Raw genomic sequence first — 23,237 nt, forward strand, 5'->3', positions numbered from 1 at the left:
CACATAGTTGGACATGAACGTTGCATACTTGTAATATGCAGTTAGGTGAAGATTTCCAGAAGCATGCTACAACTAGCACTCAGAAGAACTTGTACCTATATACGAGACTGCCATTTGGGGCATTGTCAGTCTGTGCACTTTCTCACTATATGATGGAGAACATTTCACTGTGTCTGTCCCAGGTCACTACTTATCGAGATTATATACTAAAAACAGGGAAGACCAGTCAGGAGCACACGGAAAACTTGGACACAGTCTTTAGATATTCCTTTCAAGCAAGTGTACGCCTTAGAAGGGAATAATGTGTGTTATGGGCATCCCCAAGTGACAGAATTGACAAGACCAAGTTACACCTGTTGGAAGATAAAGTGAGGACAATCAAAGGTGCCCTGATGCCCATGTCTGAGCCAGAGCTGGAGTCTTTTCTTGGGCTGGAGAATTAGCATAGAAAGATTAAGCATAATCTGGCACCTTTGCATTAACTCTAATAAAAGGGTCAGCCTTGGATATAATCACTTAGTCAAGTCATAGTTTTCAGGGATGTGAAGGAACAGTTATCATCCTCTAAGGTGTTGACGCACTAGGATCCCAAGCGAGTTCTAGTGTTGACATGTGATGTCTCCCTGTACAGGGTCAAGGCAGCGTTAGCTCATAGATGGCCCAATGGAGAGAAATGCTCTATAGCATATGTATCCAGCACTTTAGCTGATGCAGAGAATAAATACATCGAGATAGAGAAGGAAGGTTTGGCAGTCATATTTGGGGCCACAAAATTACACCAATGTCTTTGTGGAGGTAAATTTGTACTAGTAATGAAACACAAACCCCTTCTAGGTCTACTTAAACATTTAAGGCAGTACCATCCATTGCTTTAGGCCGAATTCAGTGGTGTGTATAATTACAAACTGGAACACCATGCAGGAGGCCAAGTTGCAAATGTGGATGCAGTGAGTTGCCTCGCATTGGCAGATACACCACCAGTGATACTACTACTGGAAGAGTCCGCAATAGTTTTAAATTTTCTGGATGCACTTCTAGCCACAGCTAACAATATCAGACTTTGGATACAGAAAAATTTAGCCCTGGCAAAACTGAAACAGCCAGCCATTAGTAATGGCAGAAACCAAAGGGTTGTCACAACCAGTACTGAAACATTTTTGGACCAGAGAGACTAGATCATTGTAGAGGAAGGCATTTTATTATGGGGAACAAGAATGATTGTCCTGGGTAACAAAACTGCCAGGTACTGGCTGAACTCCAATATGTTCATCCGGAGGTTTCCAAAATGAAGATGTTGGCGAGTGGTTATGTCTGGTGGCTAGACTTGGACACAAACATAGCCACATTGGTGCAGCAGTGCCCAGAGTACCAATAAGGACAAACATTATTGTTTGTTTGAGAGGCATAGATAGAGTCGATAGCCAGAGACTATTTCCCAGGGCAGAAATGGCTAGCACGAGGGGTCATAGTTTTAAGCTGGTTGGTGGAAAGTATAGAGGGGATGTCAGAGGCAGGTTCTTTACGCAGAGAGTTGTGAGAGCATGGAATGCGTTGCCAGCAGCAGTTGTGGAAGCAAGGTCATTGGGGTCATTTAAGAGACTGCTGGACATGCATATGGTCACAGAAATTTGAGGGTGCATCCATGAGGATCAATGGTCGGCACAACATTGTGGGCTGAAGGGCCTGTTCTGTGCTGTACTGTTCTATGTTCTATGTTCTATGTTCTATTATCACCAGCAGCTCCCCACATTTGAGGGAATGGACAGGTAAATGCTGGGCTCAGTTACACATCAACAATACAGGTCCTTCCAATGGGCTGAATGACCTTTGCCATTGAGGACACCCACTCAGGCTAGTTGGAGGAGCATAACATTCATTCGTCGAACATGGAGATGTTAGTAGAAAAACTGCACACATTTTTTGCAGTACAAGGGCTCCCAGAAGTGTTGGTTACAGATAACAGGCCATCGTTTACCATCCAGGAATTTGAGTATTTCCTAAAGTCAAATTGTATTCATCACATAAGGACAGCCCCATAGCATCTATCATCCAAAAAGCAGTCCAAACTTTTTAAGGCAGGCTTAAAGAAATAGTCACGAAGGCAAAGGGCGGCACAGTGGCTCAGTGGTTAGAACTGCAGCCTCACAGCACCAGGGACCCAGCTTCGATTCCAGCCTCAGGCAACTGTCTGTGCGGAGTTTGCACATTCTTCCCGTGTCTGCTTGGGTTTTCTGCAGGTGCTCCGGTTTCCTCCCACAGTCCAAAGATGTGCAGGCTAGGTGGATTGGCCATGCTAAATTGCCCATAGTGTTCAGGGGTGTGTAGGTTATAGGGGATGGTTCTGGATGGGATGGTCCAAGAGGCAGTGTGGACTTGTTGGGCTGATGGGCCTGTTTCCACACTGTAGGGAATCTAATCTAACCTAATCAAAGTTGCTGGAAAGGCTCATTAGGTCTGGTAGTATCTATGAAGAAAAAAAAAATCAGAGTTAATGTTTCAGGTCTGGTGACCCATCCTCAGAACTGTTCTTCCCCAGAAGGGTCTCTGGACCAGAAATGTTAACTCTGACCTTTTTTTCACAGATGCTGCCAGACCTCCTGAGCTTTTCCAGCAACTTTGATTTGGTTCCTGATTTACAGTTTCTAAAAAAAACAGCCTATAGCTTCACTAAATACTAAACCGTCACAATTCCTATTTGCTTGTAGGGCCAACCCTCATGCAATTCAGGGATATCTCCAACACAGTTCCTAATAGGAGAAGATTCTGCATCATCTGATCTTCCAGGATCTAATGGGGGGTGGTGTAGGGTTGGGCTTGGAGATAGGTGAATTGGCATTAGGAACACCAAGGCTGACACAAGACTCTACTAAGCAAAACAGTTTACTTCGGAGATTGACGTTTGATGTACGTACCATGGGAATGGCCCTCCATGGCTCAGAGGTAAGGCTGATTCAAGGTCAGGCCCAGTGACACATGAAGTTCAGGTATGAACAACAGTTCTGAACAAACATGTAGATCATATGATTACTGCAAATGGGTTGTGAACAAAATGTGCCTAGCTCCTCAGAATGTTTCGAATGGCTAGCCGTATCACTTAAGTTCTCTGTCAAGAGTTGAAGACTCTGGAGATGGACAAGACAAATCTTGCTGCCACACCCCTTTGAGAATGAATGTTTTCAGAGATGCTCTGGGTGCAAAAGGGGGTCTACTGTGTGTTACATGTTGCTTTTATCAGAGTTAGAGGAACCCGAACCTGGTGCTAAAATGCACCAGGAGGAACTGAAAAAAAACCCCACCTAAATCCTCAGACTGAGATTGTGATCAGGTCAGCCAGGCAGATCTCACAGAATATCAGTTCCCTGATTGGGGCTTTAATCTGGCTGACAGATAAAAACAGGAATGTCAGACATCCTGGCACCCTGAGATCCTGGCTCTGAGTTAGATGGATCAGTGTGAAGAAAACGTTCCACGTGTAAAGGGTGACTTGTTGATGGGATATCAGCCTCTGGAGTTATTTCATCCCCAACAGGGAGTGCATGCTAAATCTGAGCTGGGCACAAGGAATGATGTGTTCTTGGGGAGGAAATGTTAATCCAGAGACACTCGGGAACTTGAATGCAACAAAAATCTGGAATCAAGGGTCTAATGACAATTGATTGTCATAAGAACCCATCTGGTTCACTGATGTCGTTTAGGAAAGAAAACTGTTATCTAGTCTGGCCTATATGTGACTCCAGTGTGGTGTAATGTGATGCAGTTTTAACTGCCCTCTGGCCAGAGATGCCTGGATGAATGAAAAAAAAGTCAAATAACGAGAAATTTATTGGCCTTAGGTAACATTCTCATGGATTGCTAATCAGCAAGAATCAAATTATGAAACAAGATCAGCTAAATCCACATTTCATATGTGGGAGGATTTTAGTGAGAGGTTGATTAGAGTGCAGGACAGACATGTCCCTGTGAAAATGCGGGATAAAAAGGGCAAGGGAGCCATGCATGACAGTGAACTTGTGAGACCAGCAAAGAGGAAAAAGGAAGCATACATAAGATCTAGGTGACTGAAAACAGATGAAGCTTTGGAAGAATATCGGGGAAGTAGGACCAATCTGAAACAAGGAATTAAGAGGGCTAAAAGGGGTCATGAAATATCTTTAGTAAACAGGGTTAAGGAAAATCACAAGGCCTTTATTTGTACAGAAGGACCAAGGGGGTAACTGGAGAAAGGGTTGGCCCACTCAAGGACAGAGGAAGGAAGTTATGCGAGGAGTCAGAGAAAATGAGTGAGATTCTTAATGGGTACTTTGCGTCGGTATTCACCAAGGAGAGGGATATGACATGTTGAGGTTAGGGATAGATGTTTGATTACTCTAGGTCAAATTGACATAAGGAGGGGCATGTGTTGGGCATTCTAAAAGGCATTAGGGTGGACAAGTCTCCAGGTCCAGATGGGATCTATCCCAGGTTACTGAGGGACGAGAGAGGGGAAATAGCTGGGACCTTAACAGATACCTGTGCTCAAGGATGCTGCAAAGATGAGGTCCCAGAAGACTGGAGAATCGCTAATATTGTCCCCTTGCTTAAGAAGGGTAGCAAGGATAATCCAGGTAATTATAGAACATAGAACAATACAGCGCAGAACAGTCCCTTCGGCCCTCAATGTTGCGCCGACCAGTGAACTAATCTAAGCCCCTCCCCTTATACTATCCCATCATCATCCATATGCTTATCCAAGGGCTGTTTAAATGCCCCTAATGTGGCTGCGTTAACTACATTGGCATGCCCTTACCACTCTCTGACATCTGTCTTAAATCCATCACCCCTCAATTTGTAGCTATGCCCCCTTGTACAAGCTGAAGTCATCATCCTCGGGAAAAGACTCACACTGTCCATCCTACCTAATCCTCTGATCATCTTGTATGTCTCTATTAGATCCCCTATTAGCCTCCTTCTCTACAATGAGAACAGATCCAAGTCCATCAGCCTTTCTTCATAGGGCCTGTGCTCCAGACCAGGCAATATCCTGGTAAATCTCCTCTGCACCTTTTCCAATGCTTCCACATTCTTCCTGTAATAGGGCAACCAGAACTGCACGCAATATTCCAAATGAGGCCGCACTAGCGTTTTGTACAGTTGCAGCATGACATCACGGCTCCAGAACTCAATCCCTCTACCAATAAAACCTAACACACCGTAAGCCTTTTTAACAGCGCTATCAACCTGGGTGGCAACTTTCAGGGATCTATGTACATGGACACCAAGATCCCTCTGTACATCCACACTACCAAGAATCTTTCCATTGACCCAGTATTCCGCCTTCCTATTATTCTTCCCAAAGTGAATTACCTCACATTTATCTGCATTGAACTCCATTTGCCACCCTTCGGCCCAATTCTGCAGTTTATCCAAGTCTCCCTGCAACCTGCAACATTCTTCCACACTGTCCACCACTCCACTGACTTTAGTGTCATCGACAAACTTACTAACCCATCCACCTATGCCTGTGTCCAAGTCATTTATAAAAATGACAAACAGTGGCCAGTGAGCCTGACATCAGTGGTGAGGAAGCCGCTGGAGAAGAAACTAAGGGATAGGATCTACTTACATTTGTAAGAAAATAGGCTTATTAATGATAGGCAGCACGGTTTTGTGCAGGGAAGATCGTCTTACCAACTTGATAGAATTCTTTGAGAAAGTGGCAAAGTTGATAGATGAGGGAGGGACTGTAGATGTCATATACATGGACTTCAGTAAGGCATTTGATAAGGTTCCCCATGGTAGGCTGATGGAGAAAGTGAACTCGCATGGGGTCTAGGGTGTACCAGCTAGATGGATAGAGAACTGGGCAACAGGAGACAGAATTGTAGTGAAAGGGAGTTTCTCAAAATGGGCCAGTGGTGTTCCATAGGGATGTGTTGGGACCACTGTTGATTGTGATATACATAAATGATCAGGAGGAAGGCAGAGATGGTTTGATTAGCAGGTTTGCAGATGACACTAAGATTGGTGGAGTAGCAGGTAGTGAAGGGGATTGTCGGAGAATGCAGCAGAATATAGATAGATTGGAGAGTTGTGCTGAGAAATGGCAGATGGAGTTCAATCTAGGCAAATGCGAGGTGACGCATGTTGGAAGATCCAATTCAAGAGTGAACAATAATTAAGATTTAAGTAAATGGAAAAGCCTTGGGGAAAAATGATGCACAGAGATCTGGGTGTTCAGGTCCATTGTACCCTGAAGGTGGCAACGCAGGTCAATAGAGCGGTCAAGAAAGCATACGGCAAGCTCTCATTCATTGGACAAGAGTTGGCAGGTCATGTTACAGTAATATAGTACTTTGTTTCAACCACATTTTGAATGCTGCGTACAGTTCTGGTTGCCACATTACTAAAAGGAAGTGGATGTTTTGGAGAGGGTGCAGAGAAGGTTTATCAGGATGTTGCCTGGTATGGAGGGCACTAACTATGAAGAGAGCTTGAGTAGATTAGGATTATTTACATTAGAAAGATGGTGGTTGAGGGGGGAAACCTGATTAAGGTCTACAAAATTATGAGGTATAGACAGGGTGGATAGCAAGAAGCTTTCTCCTCCAGAGGAGGGGAATTCAATTACTAGGGGCCACAATTTCAAGGTGAGAGGAGAGAAGTTTAAGGCAGACATACTTGCAAAGTTCTTTATGCAGACCGTGGTGGGTGCCTGGAACGTGTCGCCAGCAGAGGTGGGACGATAGTGTCATTTAAAATGTATCTAGACAGATACATGAATGGGCAAGGAGCCTTGGAAAATAAGTGATAGGTTTAGATAGAGGATCTGAATCAGCGCAGGCTTGGAGGGCCGAAGGGCCTGTTCCTGTGCTGTAATTTTCTTTGTAATAACTGTCCATCAGAAATGATATTCCCCTTTTACAAAATGTGGCTAATAGCAAAAAATAACTTCCATTTCAGATTTTTTACATCCCTATAGCAGCAACAGGTTGCATAGGTCAATTATCAGAATTGTAATATTTTGGCTACAAACTTATTTGGGAATTTGACTAATTAGGAGAAATAGGAGTAAGTATTTTAGCCTTTTGAATCAATAAATCTGCTACTTTTTTCCCCTCAGTGAACATGGGTATCTCTAAATGCTTTACACAAATGTGGGCAGAACCAAGATAAATCAATATGAAAATCTCAGTAGTACTCTTTAGATGTAGCAGCCAGAAAACATAATCACTGGCTACTGTTAAACACTTCAAAAGCCAAAGTAATAAATGTATTGTGAAGACAGGCATTGTAAGAAATAAAGAAGCAACAAATATATTTATGAGGAAAATACCACATATATTAGAGGGTGTGGGTGTGGGTCCTTACATGAATACTGTATGGAAACTTTTAAAAGATTTTATCCAGAGGCCCCAGGGTACTATTTCAAAGTCAAAATAACTTAGCTGGCTACGTGTTAAGGCCAGTTTCCCAACGTTTTATTTATGTACAAGCACAGCATATGTATTGTACATGCCCAATAATGCAGTACAGCACAAACAGCTTCTCTGAAGTTGCGATGGAAAAGCATATATTTCTGGATTTAATGTAGCTACAGACCAGAAATCAAATAAAATAATGGAAGCCTGTATAACAAAAAACATTTTAATTTTCATACTGCAGCCACAACTTTGCAATTTTTAGAAAAGATTTCTGAACAAATGGTCTTGAAGGGTCCTGACCCCAAAAGTCAACTTTCCTGCTCCTCTGATGCTGTCTGTCCTGCTGTGTTTCTCCAGCTCCACACCGTATGGACTCTGGCTTCCAGCATCTGCAGTTCTTGCTATCTCCTAATATGTGCACACCCTCTGTTTAATTATAACCATGTGCATTTGCACAATGAAAAGTTGTGTTCACGTGTTACACACTTCATTTTTCAGTAAAGCACATTAGCTTGACGACAACAACGGAACAGTGATTTGTAGCTGTTTTAAAATACTGAGGAAAAAAATCCTAATGCCACAGTGAATAGTGATAAAGATGGATTGAAAATAAAAATAAATTAGAACAAAGTTTCGATTTGACAAATTTGTGGGTGAGTGTGAGCTAAGAGGAACAGAGATTTACTGTACTAGGGAGAAAATAAGATAGCAGTTTCACCGTGGAACCTGGACTAGATAAAGAGTTACATTAAATGCAAATTTAAAAAGTTGTGCCATTCCCATTGAACATGCTCAGCCAAATGAGCTAAGGGAGAATGATTTTTTGGTTGATTAAACATAATGAGTCGGGATGAAGGTAAATAATTACACCTTACAGTACAGTAATGTACAGTTTGAAACAACCCAGACTGAGCTTTTAATACATATGAATTAACTGAACAAGCAACTTTACTTGAAAGCTTCATTTTGTTGACTCAGCTTTTATATTATTTTTAAATTCAGAAAACACTTATGACATTAACCTGAACCAAACTGCATCTGGGAATAGCATGCTAGTAACCTGCTGCATTCAACGTGGTATAAAGTAGGTTAAAATCCAAAAATTTCCAGGCAGTAAATTTATAATTTCAGCCATATTAATCAGGAAAGTGATTCTTAAGTGGAATAGTGAGGGGTAAATATCTCTGGGCCATTAATGACTATAAATTTGTGCCTAAATACAGAGCAACACTGGCAGAAACCAGGAAGCATGTCACCTGCTAGGCGTCTTGCCCAGGGAGGATCAAAGATGGCTTTTAAAAAAAAGGCAAAGTATGGGAATGACATCAAAGTAAGCAATTTAGCATTCATCCAGAATACATTTACAGCAGATTCTGAATGCATTTTTTATTCCAACTGAAAATTTACAGATGGAGGACAGATGCATGAATGATTGGCGCACATTATAGGACAGAATATCAATATGGAGACACCTATGTCACAAAGTAACTTCTCCACATGCTATAGATTAGCAGTGCCTTCTGTATATCTAATAATAAATATTTTTTGATTTTTCTGTTTTGAATCATAATTGAAAACCAAAGTGTAACAAATCTAAAAAGATACATACTATTGCAGTTAGCTGACACTTTCAAAAATGGATTTTTTTGAAATGTCATATACTTTAGAGGAAAAGAAATATTACAGTTGGTAGTTTAGATGCATCTGTATTGGAACTGCAGGTCTCCGAATCAACTTCTGTTTCTACAAGGAAAGAGAAACTGTGATTTTACCAAGAAAGAGAGAGACAGTAATTAAAATCTATGCAGATCATAGTAATATATGATTTCAAAATGCTTCGTTACAGGGTTGAGAGGAATGCACATCGGCTACATAAATTATTTCGATTTCTCCCATGGATTCAGCGGACACATCTTGTGTGCAAGCATACCATTTGTGTACAATTTAAGCACTGTGGTAATCATCTTTTGCATCCCAGAATTGAGCATTGCAATGATAATGCTAGCAAGAGACATCTGAAGCATAGGATGTACCAACAATTAAGGGTGCAGTACATATATCTGCATCGTCTGATCATAACAAAGCACATAACAAAACTTTGCAAAATCTCTAAACTAATTTGAGTTTGAGGTAGCTGTACATCAAATGCATGGAACCACATTGGTGAGTTACAGATTTACTGATCTACGAACACTAAAACTACTTTTAATAACAACCAAAAGAAATACACCGCATAAAACAGAAACCCGGGATAAAGTTTAAAAAGAAACATACTATGGTTAGTCTAAAATTATTATCAAACAGACATCACATTTACAAAATAATTGAAAAATTGTGAATTCTTTAACTTCACAGGATTTTTTTTCTGGATGGGGAGGAGCAAAAGGGGAAGCATGGAGCATTTGCCAAGTGCTTTTTAGAAAAGTTCACAGCTAAAAGCCTAATTTTACACACAGTGCATTACTTAACCTCAAAATAGCAGTATGTAAATGACAACAGCGCTCAGTGTGAGCAAATTGACCATTGCCGGTTTTACATGCTAAGTTATAAAAATCATGAAATGATATCCAAGTTAGGAAAGGAAAGTCAATTTCAATGTCTATTTATTCAATGAAAATCATCTACAAATATATTACTTCTTTTACTAAGAGAAAAGTAAAGCTACATAGACATTAAACAATAATGTTTAACGTTGAGACTCTTTACTACAAGTTTGACAAGATACAGCACACACACTGGGTGACTGATTGTTTCCCAGTGCAAGATTTATGCATTCTAGTAAAATTGGCATTTCTGTTTAAAAGTAAGAAAAAGTTTGCAGAAGCATCAGTGGCAAAATTGCTTTCCACTTGCATTGTATCAGGGAGAAGGGACATCTATGTACAAAGGATGTACCTAATTTTCAAGAGTCCTAACTGATCTTTCATTTTACACTTCTTTTTACATTTTGGACAAGAGAAAGGATTAACTTCTTTCAATCCAAAGGCAATTTCATTTCATTTTAAATTCAATCAGTATTATAAATCACAAGAATTCTGTATGTAGCAGACAAAAACCAATTTAACCCAAGTAATTTGTTTTCTAGGTAAACTCCAAATCTGTTTTTTTCCTTAAATACCGATCTGACCTGCTGTTTACTTATTCCAAGCTCCAAGCGGCCACTAAACACAAAACCACCTCAGGCTGAAAATCCCAGACATTTATAGGAGGTGACACTTTAAATTGTACCACAGAAGAATCTGAATACCTCATGGCAGGCCACAAATTGGAGGCAATGGCTCGAGCCAACAAGCAGTAAAACAAGGACCACTGCTTTTGGATCACTGAAATAAAAGCAATTTGCAAATAAAAAGCGTACTATATTTCATGATTTTAACAACCGTAGTTTTGTAAAACGCTTCTTAGCAGCTTAAAAACCTGCCTAAAGCCAATCTTGTGAAATCAGACACAAGTTCATGTAGACAATATCAGTCTCTAAGCTTTGTTCAAAAAGTAAAACAAAACCCTACAAATCAGATTGATTCATGAAAGGCATAATAGCATTCTTTGGGACTAAAATTATGTTCCTCAAAAATTTTACAGCAGAATTGAAAATTATGAGAATGAAAGAAACAGTTCAGTTTGTGTACTTCATCTGAAAAATCCATGTGTCTGATTCAATAGATTGATCTTCAGTAACACAATTAAGACATATTCTGTGCAAATTTTAGAAAAACATACACTGCTGAACTGGTAGACAGTATACCTGTGCCACTTTCAGTATTGGGCCCTGGTTGAACCTAGTGGGTAGGATTCACGATACTGTTGCATTTATTGCATGGAAAATTGATTGTAACGGCTTGTCAGCAGAGTCATGTCCTTGTATCCTCCAGCCATCATGATGCATATTATTTTGTCGAGTTCTCAACATCTTCAACTTCTGTAGGTTGGAACATGGAACTGAACTGTGCTCGGCATTCCTTAATCAGTTTCTTACTCACATGTGTATTAAGACTCTGCACACAGTGTGCTCGGACAATCCCTGATTGGCCAGCTGAGAGGACCCATCCATGGGCATCAAGGTTGGGATTGAATCGAACCTGGGTGACAAGAAAAACAGTGGGTGGCTAAACTGAATGGCATCAAATATTCTGAACAAATCATGAAGTCAAGGAAGTTGTCAGAGCATATTTCAGTAATGAAACTTATGAGAGAAAATGCAAAATAAAAAGTGCCTTATTGTGATAATTACAATGCAGAATAAAAAACGCAGTAACACGTAAAAGTGGTAAGTATAGAAACTCGTAAAAACGTGTTGCAAATAATACAGGAACAATAATTGAAAACAGGCAAAAACAGCAGGCATTGAAAAACTGCATTACGATAAACACTGATAAATGCAACTGACTAGAATTTAAATAGTTACTTAATGGTACAGAACATGACTATTGCTGAAAAAAAAGACATGCAGTTGGATGTTTTCACTTTTCACTCATCAGGATGGAATTGCAAGAACAACAAATTTCAAAGGGAACAACAGTTTATACTGCATTTCACTGGAAAGTGGACATTGGTTGAACAGCTGCCATGAAGAATGCATAGGGTACAGTTATTCCTTAAGCTTTTGTTTAAATTGAAGAAAGGCAAATAGTCACTTATGTTAAAGGTTATTGGTCACAGACAAGATGGAGGAGACAAGTTCCCATATTGTGACAGTATGGGTTTCCTGTGTGGCTTTTCTCAGAGTGCTCCAGTTTCTTCCCAGAGTCCAACGTTGTGCAGGCTAGGCAGATTGGCCATGCTAAATTACCCATAGTGTTCAGGGATGTGTAGATCAGGTAGGTTTTAGAGGATGAATCTGGGTGGGATGTTTGGAGAGTCAGTATGGACTCATTGGGCCAAAAAGCCTGTTTCCACCCCATAGGAATTCTATGATTCAATACTAGAGCCTGATAATTCTGACCACAAATGTAAACATTTCTGTACCTCTCACTCCTACAAGGAAGATTGAGGTGTAAAGTTAAAATCTGAGATTGGAAGGAAGTGCTATACGACTATATTGTATAAAAGAAAAAACATTAATTGCCAGCATTTTTGAATTTTTTTGGGCTAACAAATTTTGAATAAAAACATTGTGAATTTTTCTAGCGCCTACTGTTACAAAATAATTGTTAACCTTGTGTGATCCAATTCGGCATTTGATTTTGTTCCTCGGTTGTCACCTTGCATTTATAACTTACAGGAGTTCATATTTCCAGAGTGCGTTATGAATGCGCCTCTGTCAGTTTAAAAAACATTTGAAGTTAAAGATTTTAGTGAAGTTTCAGTGTTGGGATTTTATTGCGATATTTTGACTCTCCCAGAAAAAAAAGAGTTGTAGTGAAAAGCAATGGATAAAAAGGATTGTGAGGGTGCAGTGGTCTGTCCCTTTATAATTTATGTTACATTGTCTGATCCATTCTCATGTTCCTCCCATGGGCAGCTGAATATGTTGCCCAGAATGCAGACAAGTGCTATTTTGCACATTCACAATTTGTACCTCCACATCATGAGGACCAGCAGGTACCTGTAACAATATTAAGACTAGCACCTACCATTTGGGTGATTGCTAAGATCCTCAGAATCCTTGTATTGTTTCAATTGCAATTCCATCTATTCTCCATTTTCATATGTATCATTGTACATGTTTCAACTGTCACAATTACCCCAAAATCCATGCCACCAAAAACAAAGAACAAGAACAATCTCAGATGTCTCGGATCGTGTCTTCGGGGTCCTGAAGGGAGAGGGTGACCAGCCCCAAGTCGTGGTCCACTTGGGCAGCAACGACATAGGCAGAAAGAGGGATAAGGATGTCGGGCAAGATTTCAGGGAGCTAGCGTGGAAGCTGAGAGCTAGAACAAACAGAGTGGTTATCTCTGGTTTGTTACCTGTGCCACGTGATAGCGAGGCAAAGAACATGGAGAGATTTCAGCTGAACACGTGGCTGCAGGGATGATGCAGGAGGGAGGGCTTCACGTACATGGACAATTGGGGCTCATTTTGGGAAGGTGGGACCTCTACAAACAGGATGGTCTCCACTTGAACCAGACGGGCACTAATATCCTGGTTGGGAAATTTGCTAGTGTTATTCAGGTGGATATAAACTAGCTCAGAAGGGGGATGGGAAACTGAGGTATAGTCCTAGTACACAGGAGGATGAGCGTAGGGAGGACATGGACAGGACCTTACTGTCACAGGAGTGTGCTGGCAGACAGCAAGCTGGATTGAAGTGTGTCTACTTTAATGCCAGAAGTATCTGGAATAAGGTAGGCGAGCTTGCAGCTTGGATAGGTACCTGAGACTTCAATGTTGTGGCCATTTCGGAGACATGGCTAGAGCAGGGTCAGGAATGGATGTTGCAGGTTCCAGCGTTTAGATCTGTCATTAAGGTCAGGGAAGGTGGTAAAAGATGGGGAGGTGTGGCTGTGTTGGTCAAGGACAGTGTCCTTGGGGGGCTGCAAGAACTTTTGATGAGGACTCGTCTACGGAGGTGGTATGGGCTGAGGTTGCTGAGGAAGGTTTGTCGACTGAGTCAGTATGGGTGGAAGTTAGGAACAGCAAGGGAGCAGTCACCTCATTGGGGGTTTTCTACAGACCCCCAAATAGCAGTAGGAAGATTGAAGAACTTATAGCCCAGCAGATTGTTGAAAAGTGCAAACATAGCAGGGTTGTTGTTATGGGTGACTTCAACTTTCCCAATATTGATTGGGACCTCCTTAGTGCAGATGGTTTGGATGGAGCCATTTTTGTCAGGCGTGTTCAGGAGAGTTTCCTTACTCAGTATGTGGACAGGCTGACGAGGGGGGAGGCATTTTGGATTTGGTGCTCGGCAATGAGCCAGGACAGGTGTCAGATCTCGTGGTGGGAGAACATTTTGGCGACAGTGACCACAACAGCCTCACATTTACCATAGCCACGGAAAGGGAAAGGAGCAGTTACCAGGGGAAGATATTTAACTGGGGAAAAGGAAACTATGACACTATCAGGCAGGAGTTGGGAAGTACAGATTGGGAGCAATTATTCCACAGGAAGGGCACAGACATGTGGAGACTGTTTAAGGAGCAGTTGTTGTGAGTGATGCATAAATTTGTTCCTCTGAGACAGGTAAGAAGCTTCTCATCAAAAAGAAAAAGGCAGCTTACGTAAGTTGGAGAAAGCAAGGGTCTAGCACAGCTTTAGAGGATTACAGGCTTGCTCGGAAGGAGCTCAAAAGAGGACTGAGGGGGGCCAGGAGGGGACACGAAAAAGGCTTGGCAGGAAGGATTATGGAGAACCCGAAGGCATTTTACTCATACGTGGGAAATAAGAGAATGATCAGGGAGAAGGTAGGGCCGATCAGGGATAGTGTAGGGAACTTGTGCGTGGAGTCTGAGCAGATGGGAGATGCCCTAAATGAGTTTTTTGCTTCGGTTTTCACTAAGGAAAGGGACCTTGTTGTGAATGAGAACTTTGGAGGAGGAGGAAAACAGGCTTGAACAGATCAGGACTGAGAAGTTGATGTGCTGGAAATTTTGGCAAACATTAAGATTGACAAGTCCCCAGGGCCAGACCAGATTTATCCTAGGTTGCTCCGGGAAGTGAGAGAGGAGGTTGCTCAGCCACTGGCGAAGATCTTTGCTTCCTCACCCTCCACGGGAATCGTACCGGAAGATTGGAGGGAGGCAAATGTTGTTCCTCTTTTCAAGAAAGGGAATAGGGAAATCCCTGGAAATTACAGACCAGTCAGTCTTGCGTCTGTGGTCAGCAAGGTTTTAGAAAGAATTCTGAGGGATAGGATTTATGACTATTTGGAAAAGCATAGCACGATTAAAGGGAGTCAGCATGGCTTTGAGGGGGGCAGGTCAAGCCTTACAAATCTTATTGAGTTCTTTGAGGTAGTCACGAGACAGGTTGACGAGGGTTGAGCAGTGAATGTGGTGTACATGGACTTCAGCAAGGCATTTGATAAGGTTCCCCACCGCAGGCTCATTCATAAAGTCAGGAGGTACGGGATACGGGATGATTTGGCTGTCTGGATTCAGAATTGGTTGGCTGACAGGAGGCAGAGAGTGGTTGTAGATGGTAAGTATTCTGCCTGGAGGTCAGTGCTGAGTGGTGTCCCGCAGGGCTCTGTTCTTGGGCCTCTGCTCTTTTTAGTTTTTATAAATGACTTGGATGAGGAGCTTGAGGGGTGGGTTCGTATGTTTGCTGATGACACAAAGGTTGGAGGTGCTGTTGACAGTATCAAGGGCTATTGCAGGCTTCAGCGAGACATTGACAGTATGCAGAGCTGGGCTGAGAAATGGCAGATGGAGTTCAACCTGGATAAATGCGAAGTGACGCATTTTGGAAGGTCGAACTTAAAGGCTGAATATAGGATTAAAGGCAGGATTCTTGGCAGTGTGGAGGAACAGCGGGATCTTGGTTTTCAAGTGCAGAGCTCCCTCAAAGTTGTCACCCAGGTGGATAAGGTTGTTAAAAAAGCATACGGTGTTTTGGCTTTCATTAACAGGGGGATCGAGTTTAAGAGCTGCGAAGTTATGCTGTAGCTCTACAAAAGCCTGGTGAGACCACACTTGGAATATTACGTCCAGTTCTGGTCGCCCTATTACAGGAAAGATGTGGAGGCTTTGGAGAAGGTGCAAAGGAGGTTTACCAGGATGCTGCCTGCACTGGAGGGCTTGTCTTACGAAGAGAGGTTGACTGAGCTCAGACTTTTCTCTCTGGAGAGAAGGAGAAAGAGATTGAGGTGTACAAGGTAATGAGAGGCATGGATAGAGTCGATAGCCAGAGACTTTTCCCCAGGGCAGGATTGACTGCCATGAGGGGTCATAGTTTTAAGGTGTTAGGAGGAAGGTATAGAGGAGACGTCAGGGGGAGGTTCTTCACCCAGAGAGTTGTGAGCGCATGGAATACCTTGCCAGTGGTAGTCGTGGAAGCAGAGTCACGAGTGACATTTAAGTGACTGCTGGACATGCACATGGATAGCAGTGAATTGAGGGGAATGTAGGTTAGGTTATTGTATTTTTGGATTAGTTTTATTCCACGGCACAACATCGTGGGCTGAACGGCCTGAACTATGCTGTACTTTTCTATGTTCTAACAAACAATACCGCACAGGGATAGGCCCTTTGGCCCTCCAAGCCTGCACTGATACATTCTGCCCTTCCATATTAAAACAGTCTTCACATACAGGATCCGTGTCCCTCTGTTCTCTTCCTATTCACGTATCGCCAGGTGCTCTTGAATGCTGCTATTGTGTCTGTTTCCACTTCCTCTTCTTGTAGCATGCCCCAGGCACTCACCATCCTTTATGTGAAAAACATACCTCACACACTTCTTTTAAATCTCTCCCCTTGCACCTTGAACCCGTATCCAATAGTAATTGACCCCTCAAACCTGGGAAAAAGCATCATATGTTGCACTTTATCCTTGCCATTCACAATCTTATAAAGTTCTGTCAGATCACCTCTCAACCTCCTGCATTCCAGTGAAAACAAACCCAGTCTATCCAAGATCCGAGATAATGGGAACTGCAGATGCTGGAGAATCCAAGATAACAAAGTGTGGGGCTGGATGAACACAGCAGGCCAAGCAGGCCTTCATGGTCTTGGCCCAAAACGTTAGCTTTTGTGATCTTAAGATGCTGCTTGGCCTGCTGCATTCATCCAGCCCCACACTTTGTTATCCCAGTCTATCCAATCTTTCTTCGTAGCTAAAATTTACCCGTACCAGGCAACACCTTGGTAAACTGTTTCTGTACCCTCTCCAAACCATCCACATGCTTCTGTTTGTGTGATGACCAGAACTATACACAATATTCCAAGTGTGGCCTAACTAAAATTCGATAAAGCTGCAGCATAACTTGCCTATACTTATACACAATGTCCCTTCCAATGAAGGCAAGCATGCCATATGCTTTTTTCACTACCTTATCTACTTACAGTCAACACGGCTTTGAGAGGGGTAGGTCATGCCTTACAAACCTTATCGAGTTTTTTGAGGATGTGACTAGAAAAGTTGATGAGGGTCAAGCTGTGGATGTGGTGTATATGGATTTCAGTAAGGCATTTAATAAGGTTCCCCATGGTAGGCTCATTCAGAAGGTCAGGAGGAATGGGATACAGGGGAACTTAGCTGCTTGGATACAGAATTGGCTGGCCAACAGAAGACAGCGAGTGGTAGTAGAAGGAAAATATTTTGCCTGGAAGTCAGTGGTGAGTGGGGTTCCACAGGGCTCTGTCCTTGGGCCTCTACTGTTTGTAATTTTTATTAATGACTTGGACGAGGGAATTGAAGGATGGGTCAGCAAGTTTGCAGACGACACAAAGGTCGGAGGTGTCGTTGACAGTGTAGAGGGCTGTTGTAGGCTGCAGCGGGACATTGACAGGATGCAGAGATGGGCTGAGAGGTGGCAGATGGAGTTCAACCTGGATAAATGCGAGGTGATGCATTTTGGAAGGTCGAATTTGAAAGCTGAGTACAGGATTAACGATAGGATTCTTGGCAGCGTGGAGGAACAGAGGGATCTTGGTGTGCAGATACATAGATCCCTTAAAATAGCCACCCAAGTGGACAGGGTTGTTAAGAAAGCATATGGTGTTTTGGCTTTCATTAACAGGGGGATTGAGTTTAAGAGTCGTGAGATCTTGTTGCAGCTCTATAAAACTTTGGTTAGACCGCACTTGGAATACTGCATCCAGTTCTGGTCGCCCTATTGTAGGAAAGATGTGGATGCTTTGGAGAGGGTTCAGAGGAGGTTTACCAGGATGCTGCCTGGACTGGAGGGCTTATCTTATGAAGAGAGGTTGACTGAGCTCGGTCTCTTTTCATTGGAGAAAAGGAGGAGGAGAGGGGACCTAATTGAGGTATACAAGATAATGAGAGGCATAGATAGAGTTGATAGCCAGAGACTATTTCCCAGGGCAGAAATGGCTAACACGAGGGGTCATAGTTTTAAGCTGGTTGGTGGAAAGTATAGAGGGGATGTCAGAGGCAGGTTCTTTACGCAGAGAGTTGTGAGAGCATGGAATGCGTTGCCAGCAGCAGTTGTGGAAGCAAGGTCATTGGGGTCATTTAAGAGACTGCTGGACATGTATATGGTCACAGAAATTTGAGGGTGCATACATGAGGACCAATGGTCGGCACAACATTGTGGGCTGAGGGCCTGTTCTGTGCTGTACTGTTCTATGTTCTATGTTCTACTTGCACTGCCAACTTCAGTGATCTGTAGATCTGCACACCCAGCTCTCTCCGCATATCATAACTTCTTAGGATTCTGCCATTCATTGTCTAACTTCCACCTGTACTTGACCTTACAAAATGCATTACCTAACATTTGTTCGGATTAAACTCCATCTACCATTTTTCTGCCCATGGCTCCAACTGATCTTTATCCTGCTGTATTCTTTGACAATCCTCCTCACTATTCGCAATTCCACCAATCTTTGTATCATCCGCAAACTTACTAATTAGTCCAGCTATATTTTCCTCCAAATCATTTATGTAGATCACAAATAGCAGAGGTCCCAGCACTGATCCCGATGGAATACCACTAATCACAGCTCTCCATTCCAAAATGCATCATTCTGCTGCTATCCTCAATCTCCTATATCTAAGCTAGTTCTATATCCAATGGCTGGAATCATCTGCGCTTTGGCCCTATCTTAACTTCTGTGATCTTGTGATTTTCAAACAGCTGATCTTATTCTGTGTCCTTAACTGCTTACCTGCCTGTCCTTGACTTCATTACGAATCATGTATAACAATTTACTTAGTTCCCTGACATATTCAGAGATTCTACCGTTAAAGAGCTCTGCATCTGCTCCACTAGCAATTATTCCTCTGGCAATTGCATGGCTGGACCAGTCATTAATTCAAAGGGTGTGAAGTCAGTGCTCTTCGGGATACCTACAGGACTGTCACCTACCTTTCCCGTGTCCTCCTGGATCGTCTTTGTAATAGAGGTTTTTAATGTTCAATTCATTCTTTTAATCATGCCAGCAGTCTATAGATGGTGCAGTGTTGGACATTTTGTTTATCCTATTGGCTTATATACTTCCTTAATAATCTTATCATGAAATGGGTCCCTTAATCAGAGTCCGTTTGGATTGAGAATCCCCATTTGGGTAAGATGCCCTCTAATATTTTTGCCACAGTTAGGGAAAAACCAGTCTTTGGGTGGAATGCCTCTACCCACCATGCGAACTGATCTGTAATAAGCAGACAATACCTCTTGTAATCTCTTCATCGTCTTCCCTTTTCCAATTCTATTTACTTTAGCAGATATGAATATGTGTAAATAAAATCCTGAAAGAACTGCAAATGCTGAAAATCAGAAACAAAAACAGATTTCTGGAAAAATTCAGCAGGTCTAGCAGCATCTGTGGTCAAAAAACAGAGTTAGCTTTTTTGGGTCAGTGACCCTTCCTCAGATATTGGAAAGAAGGATCACTGGACCCAAGATGTTAACACTGCTTCCTCTCTTTAGATGCAGCCAGGCCTACCGGGTTTTTCATGCATTTTCTGCTTTTGTTATCAGTATGTCTAACTTTACCCTAACCATTTTAAAGGTCATTGACTAGCTGACATCAGCTAGTTGATTTTAAAGATATTCTCACACCTTATTGGCTACATTAACCATTTCCCACCATGCTCTTTGTTAAGGTAGGTGCACATGATTGAAACCCATTCTTCAGTGCAATTTTTCCCATTAGAACATAGAACATTACAGCACAGTACAGGCCCTTCGGCCCTCGATGTTGTGCCGACCTGTCATACCGATCTCAAGCCCATCTAACCTACACTATTCCATGTACGTCCATATGCTTATCCAATGACGACTTAAATGTACCTAAAGTTGGCGAATCTACTACCGTTGCAGGCAAAGCGTTCCATTCCCTTACTACTCTCTGAGTAAAGAAACTACCTCTGATATTTGTCCTATATCTTACACCCCTCAATTTAAAGCTATGCCCCCTCGTGCTCGCCGTCACCATCCGAGGAAAAAGGCTCTCCCTATCCACCCTTTCCAACCCTCTGATTATTTTATATGTCTCAAATAAGTCTCCTCTCAATCTTATTCTCTCTAGCGAAAACAGCCTCATGTCCCTCAGCCTTTCCTCGTAAGACCTTCCCTCCAGACCAGGCAACATCCTAGTAAATCTCCTCTGCACCCCTTCCGAAGCTTCCACATCCTTCTTATAACGTGGTGACCAGAACTGTATGCAATACTCCAAGTGCGGCCGCACCAGAGTTTTGTACAGCTTCACCATAACCTCTTGGTTCCAGAACTCGATCCCTCTATTAATAAAAGCTAAAACACTGCATGCCTTCTTAACAGACCTGTCAACCTGGGTGGCAACTTTCAAGGATCTGTGTATATGGACACCGAGATCTCTCTGCTCATCTACACTACTAAGAATCTTACCATTAGCCCAGTACTTTGCCTTCCGGTTACTCCTACCAAAGTGCATCACCTCACACTTGTCCGCATTAAACTCCATTTGCCACCTCTCAGCCCAGCTCTGCAGCTCATCTATGTCTCTCTGCAACCTACAGCATCCTTCGTCACTATCCACAACTCCACCGACCTTAGTGTCATCTGCAAATTTACTAACCCATCCTTCTACGCCCTCATCCAGGTCATTTATAAAAATGACAAACAGCAGTGGACCCAACACCGACCCTTGAGGTACACCACTAGTAACTGGTCTCCAGGGTGAACATTTCCCATCAACTACCACCCTCTGTCTTCTTTCAGCAAGCCAAACCATTCTTTGTGACAGTTTATTTTGAACTGATCTTGACACATTCTTGTACACTTATATTACATATCGATAATGTGCCACACATTCTTGGCTTTTGCACAATCTTATCAATAGATCTGTTTTCAACTTATCTCTTCACACATGGTGGCATGGACTTTCAGGTAATTGACACAGTTGATACATGCACATTGATAGATATGAAAATTGGGAGTAGATGGAAACACTAAGTGCAATTAAAACTACACAAGGATTCCAAGGTGCTTAACATAACTGGTGGGGCCCAGCCTTAATACTGTTACAGGTATCTGCTAATCATCATGATGCTTGTGGAGTTACCGATAGCGAATGTACAAAATAACAGTTGTCCACATGCTGGACAATACATTCAGCTATCCATGGTAAAAAAAACATAAGAATGGATCGGACTAAGTAACATGAATAATAATTTCTCATGCAATCCATGTGCACTATTGTGCCACTGGCCCTACCCACACCCCAGATAAATTGAGCGGTATGAAACTCATAATACTGACAATTAGGAGTTTCGCACACCAGATGAACTGGATCTAAAATTGGTTTGACTCCGCAAGTAACCTAGACATTAGAAGGGTACATGGATTTTAGCATTTGATGTCACATGTGTGAAGTCAATGTAATGTATGCAGATCCATGAACATTCACCACAAAAACGTAAGAACATCAATACAAACGGTCAGCAACTTGTGACTGTATGGGAGCCTGGCCTTAATGGATAATACTGTCAACAGCTATGTATACATAAAACTGGTAAGTACTGATTGCATTGACGTTAGATATCAACCTTAGTATTTGTGGATATAAAACAGTTATGGAGCAGACCAGACCAGATCCCCTCAAAAAATTTTAGAATTTAGAATGACAACTCTATTGGAAACCTAGAGAATTATAGATACAGTAGTTATTACTAATTAACTGCTCCAATATGGCAACAACCCATAAATACAAGCCTTCGCAAAATGGAAAATTCAGACACAGATTCGGACATGTAGTTCTCCAACCCAGAAGGAAGAAACATCAGAAGATTCAGACAGTGTAGCAACTAGGAGGCATTCACTGAAACTTCCAACTCTGTTGAGACCCCAACAGCTTCTGATGCTACTGAAAAGCCAAAACCAGAAATCCTAATCTGTGAAAGCCACCTTTCAGGCTGCTTAAAAAGAAAAACCCAAGCCCTCCCAAGGTGTTTACTCAAGTCATCTTAACTAGCCAGCTCGTTACTTCTTGTTCAATCTCTCTCTTAAAAAGAATCCATGACAAAGTAATCTCTTAAAGCTACAGTATCGTCACACCAACCAATTCTGAAAATAGTACAGTTCCCCTCAGATGGGTCAGTCAGGCTTGGAAAGGTTGACACTTTATTATATGATGTCATGACGGTACCCCTGGGGTGACCTACGATATTTCTGCATTGTTAGAGGGGCAGCATTCCAACTGCTCTGATCACTCAGATGTGATTCTGTGAGCCAAGGCCTAGCTCCAGCAAATTATTTACGATTATACTTAGAGAATCTATCCAGAGTATTGGATACAGAAAAAAAGAAAGTTACTGAGTGATATTGGGAGGATTATTTGGGAGCACAAACTCAATTGATAATTCAGTACAAATATCTGAAGTAAACAACTACTCTTATATGGTTGCTAAAGAAGTCAGGTAGGGGCTACAGTATGGAGCATATGGGACTAAGTATGCATTCAGTGTCATAGGCATACAAGGTGAAGGGCTCCTAAAAACCCTTGCTGAAATGGTTGAAGGAATAATTATGATTATTGAGGCCCAAGGGAAAGGAAGGGCATGTGATAACCCTGACTAGGACCTGATAGATGAAGCTAGGTCCAACATTGAGGATTTGAGATTCAGAACCATCCCCTGACATTTATTTACCTCCATCTACAAATTAAATCTTCTCAACATACGCCAAGTTGGAATGAAGTAGCGGTCTCTCAAACTTGTAGGGATCTGGTAAACCAATCTATAAAATTTATTATGGCAATCCCACAAGAGAACTTATCCTATGAAGTCTTCAAGGCC

At 42.1% G+C, this 23,237-nt stretch overlaps 1 protein-coding gene across 4 annotated transcripts in view; it reads right to left on the reverse strand.

Moving 5' to 3' along the window:
• Positions 1–7,609: 7,609 nt before the first annotated feature.
• The window catches only part of gtf3c2 (general transcription factor IIIC, polypeptide 2, beta), a 223,644-nt gene continuing 208,016 nt past the window's right edge, over positions 7,610–23,237 (reverse strand). For all 4 annotated transcript variants that reach the window (XM_059645478.1, XM_059645479.1, XM_059645476.1 and 1 more), the window contains one exon: positions 7,610–11,479. In XM_059645478.1, coding sequence (XP_059501461.1) covers positions 11,288–11,479 — 192 coding nt within the window. In that variant the 3' untranslated portion in view covers positions 7,610–11,287. The remainder of the gene's footprint in view (positions 11,480–23,237) is intronic.

Source organism: Stegostoma tigrinum, chromosome 4, assembly GCF_030684315.1.
Source record: "Stegostoma tigrinum isolate sSteTig4 chromosome 4, sSteTig4.hap1, whole genome shotgun sequence".
NCBI classification, from domain to species: domain Eukaryota; kingdom Metazoa; phylum Chordata; class Chondrichthyes; order Orectolobiformes; family Stegostomatidae; genus Stegostoma; species Stegostoma tigrinum.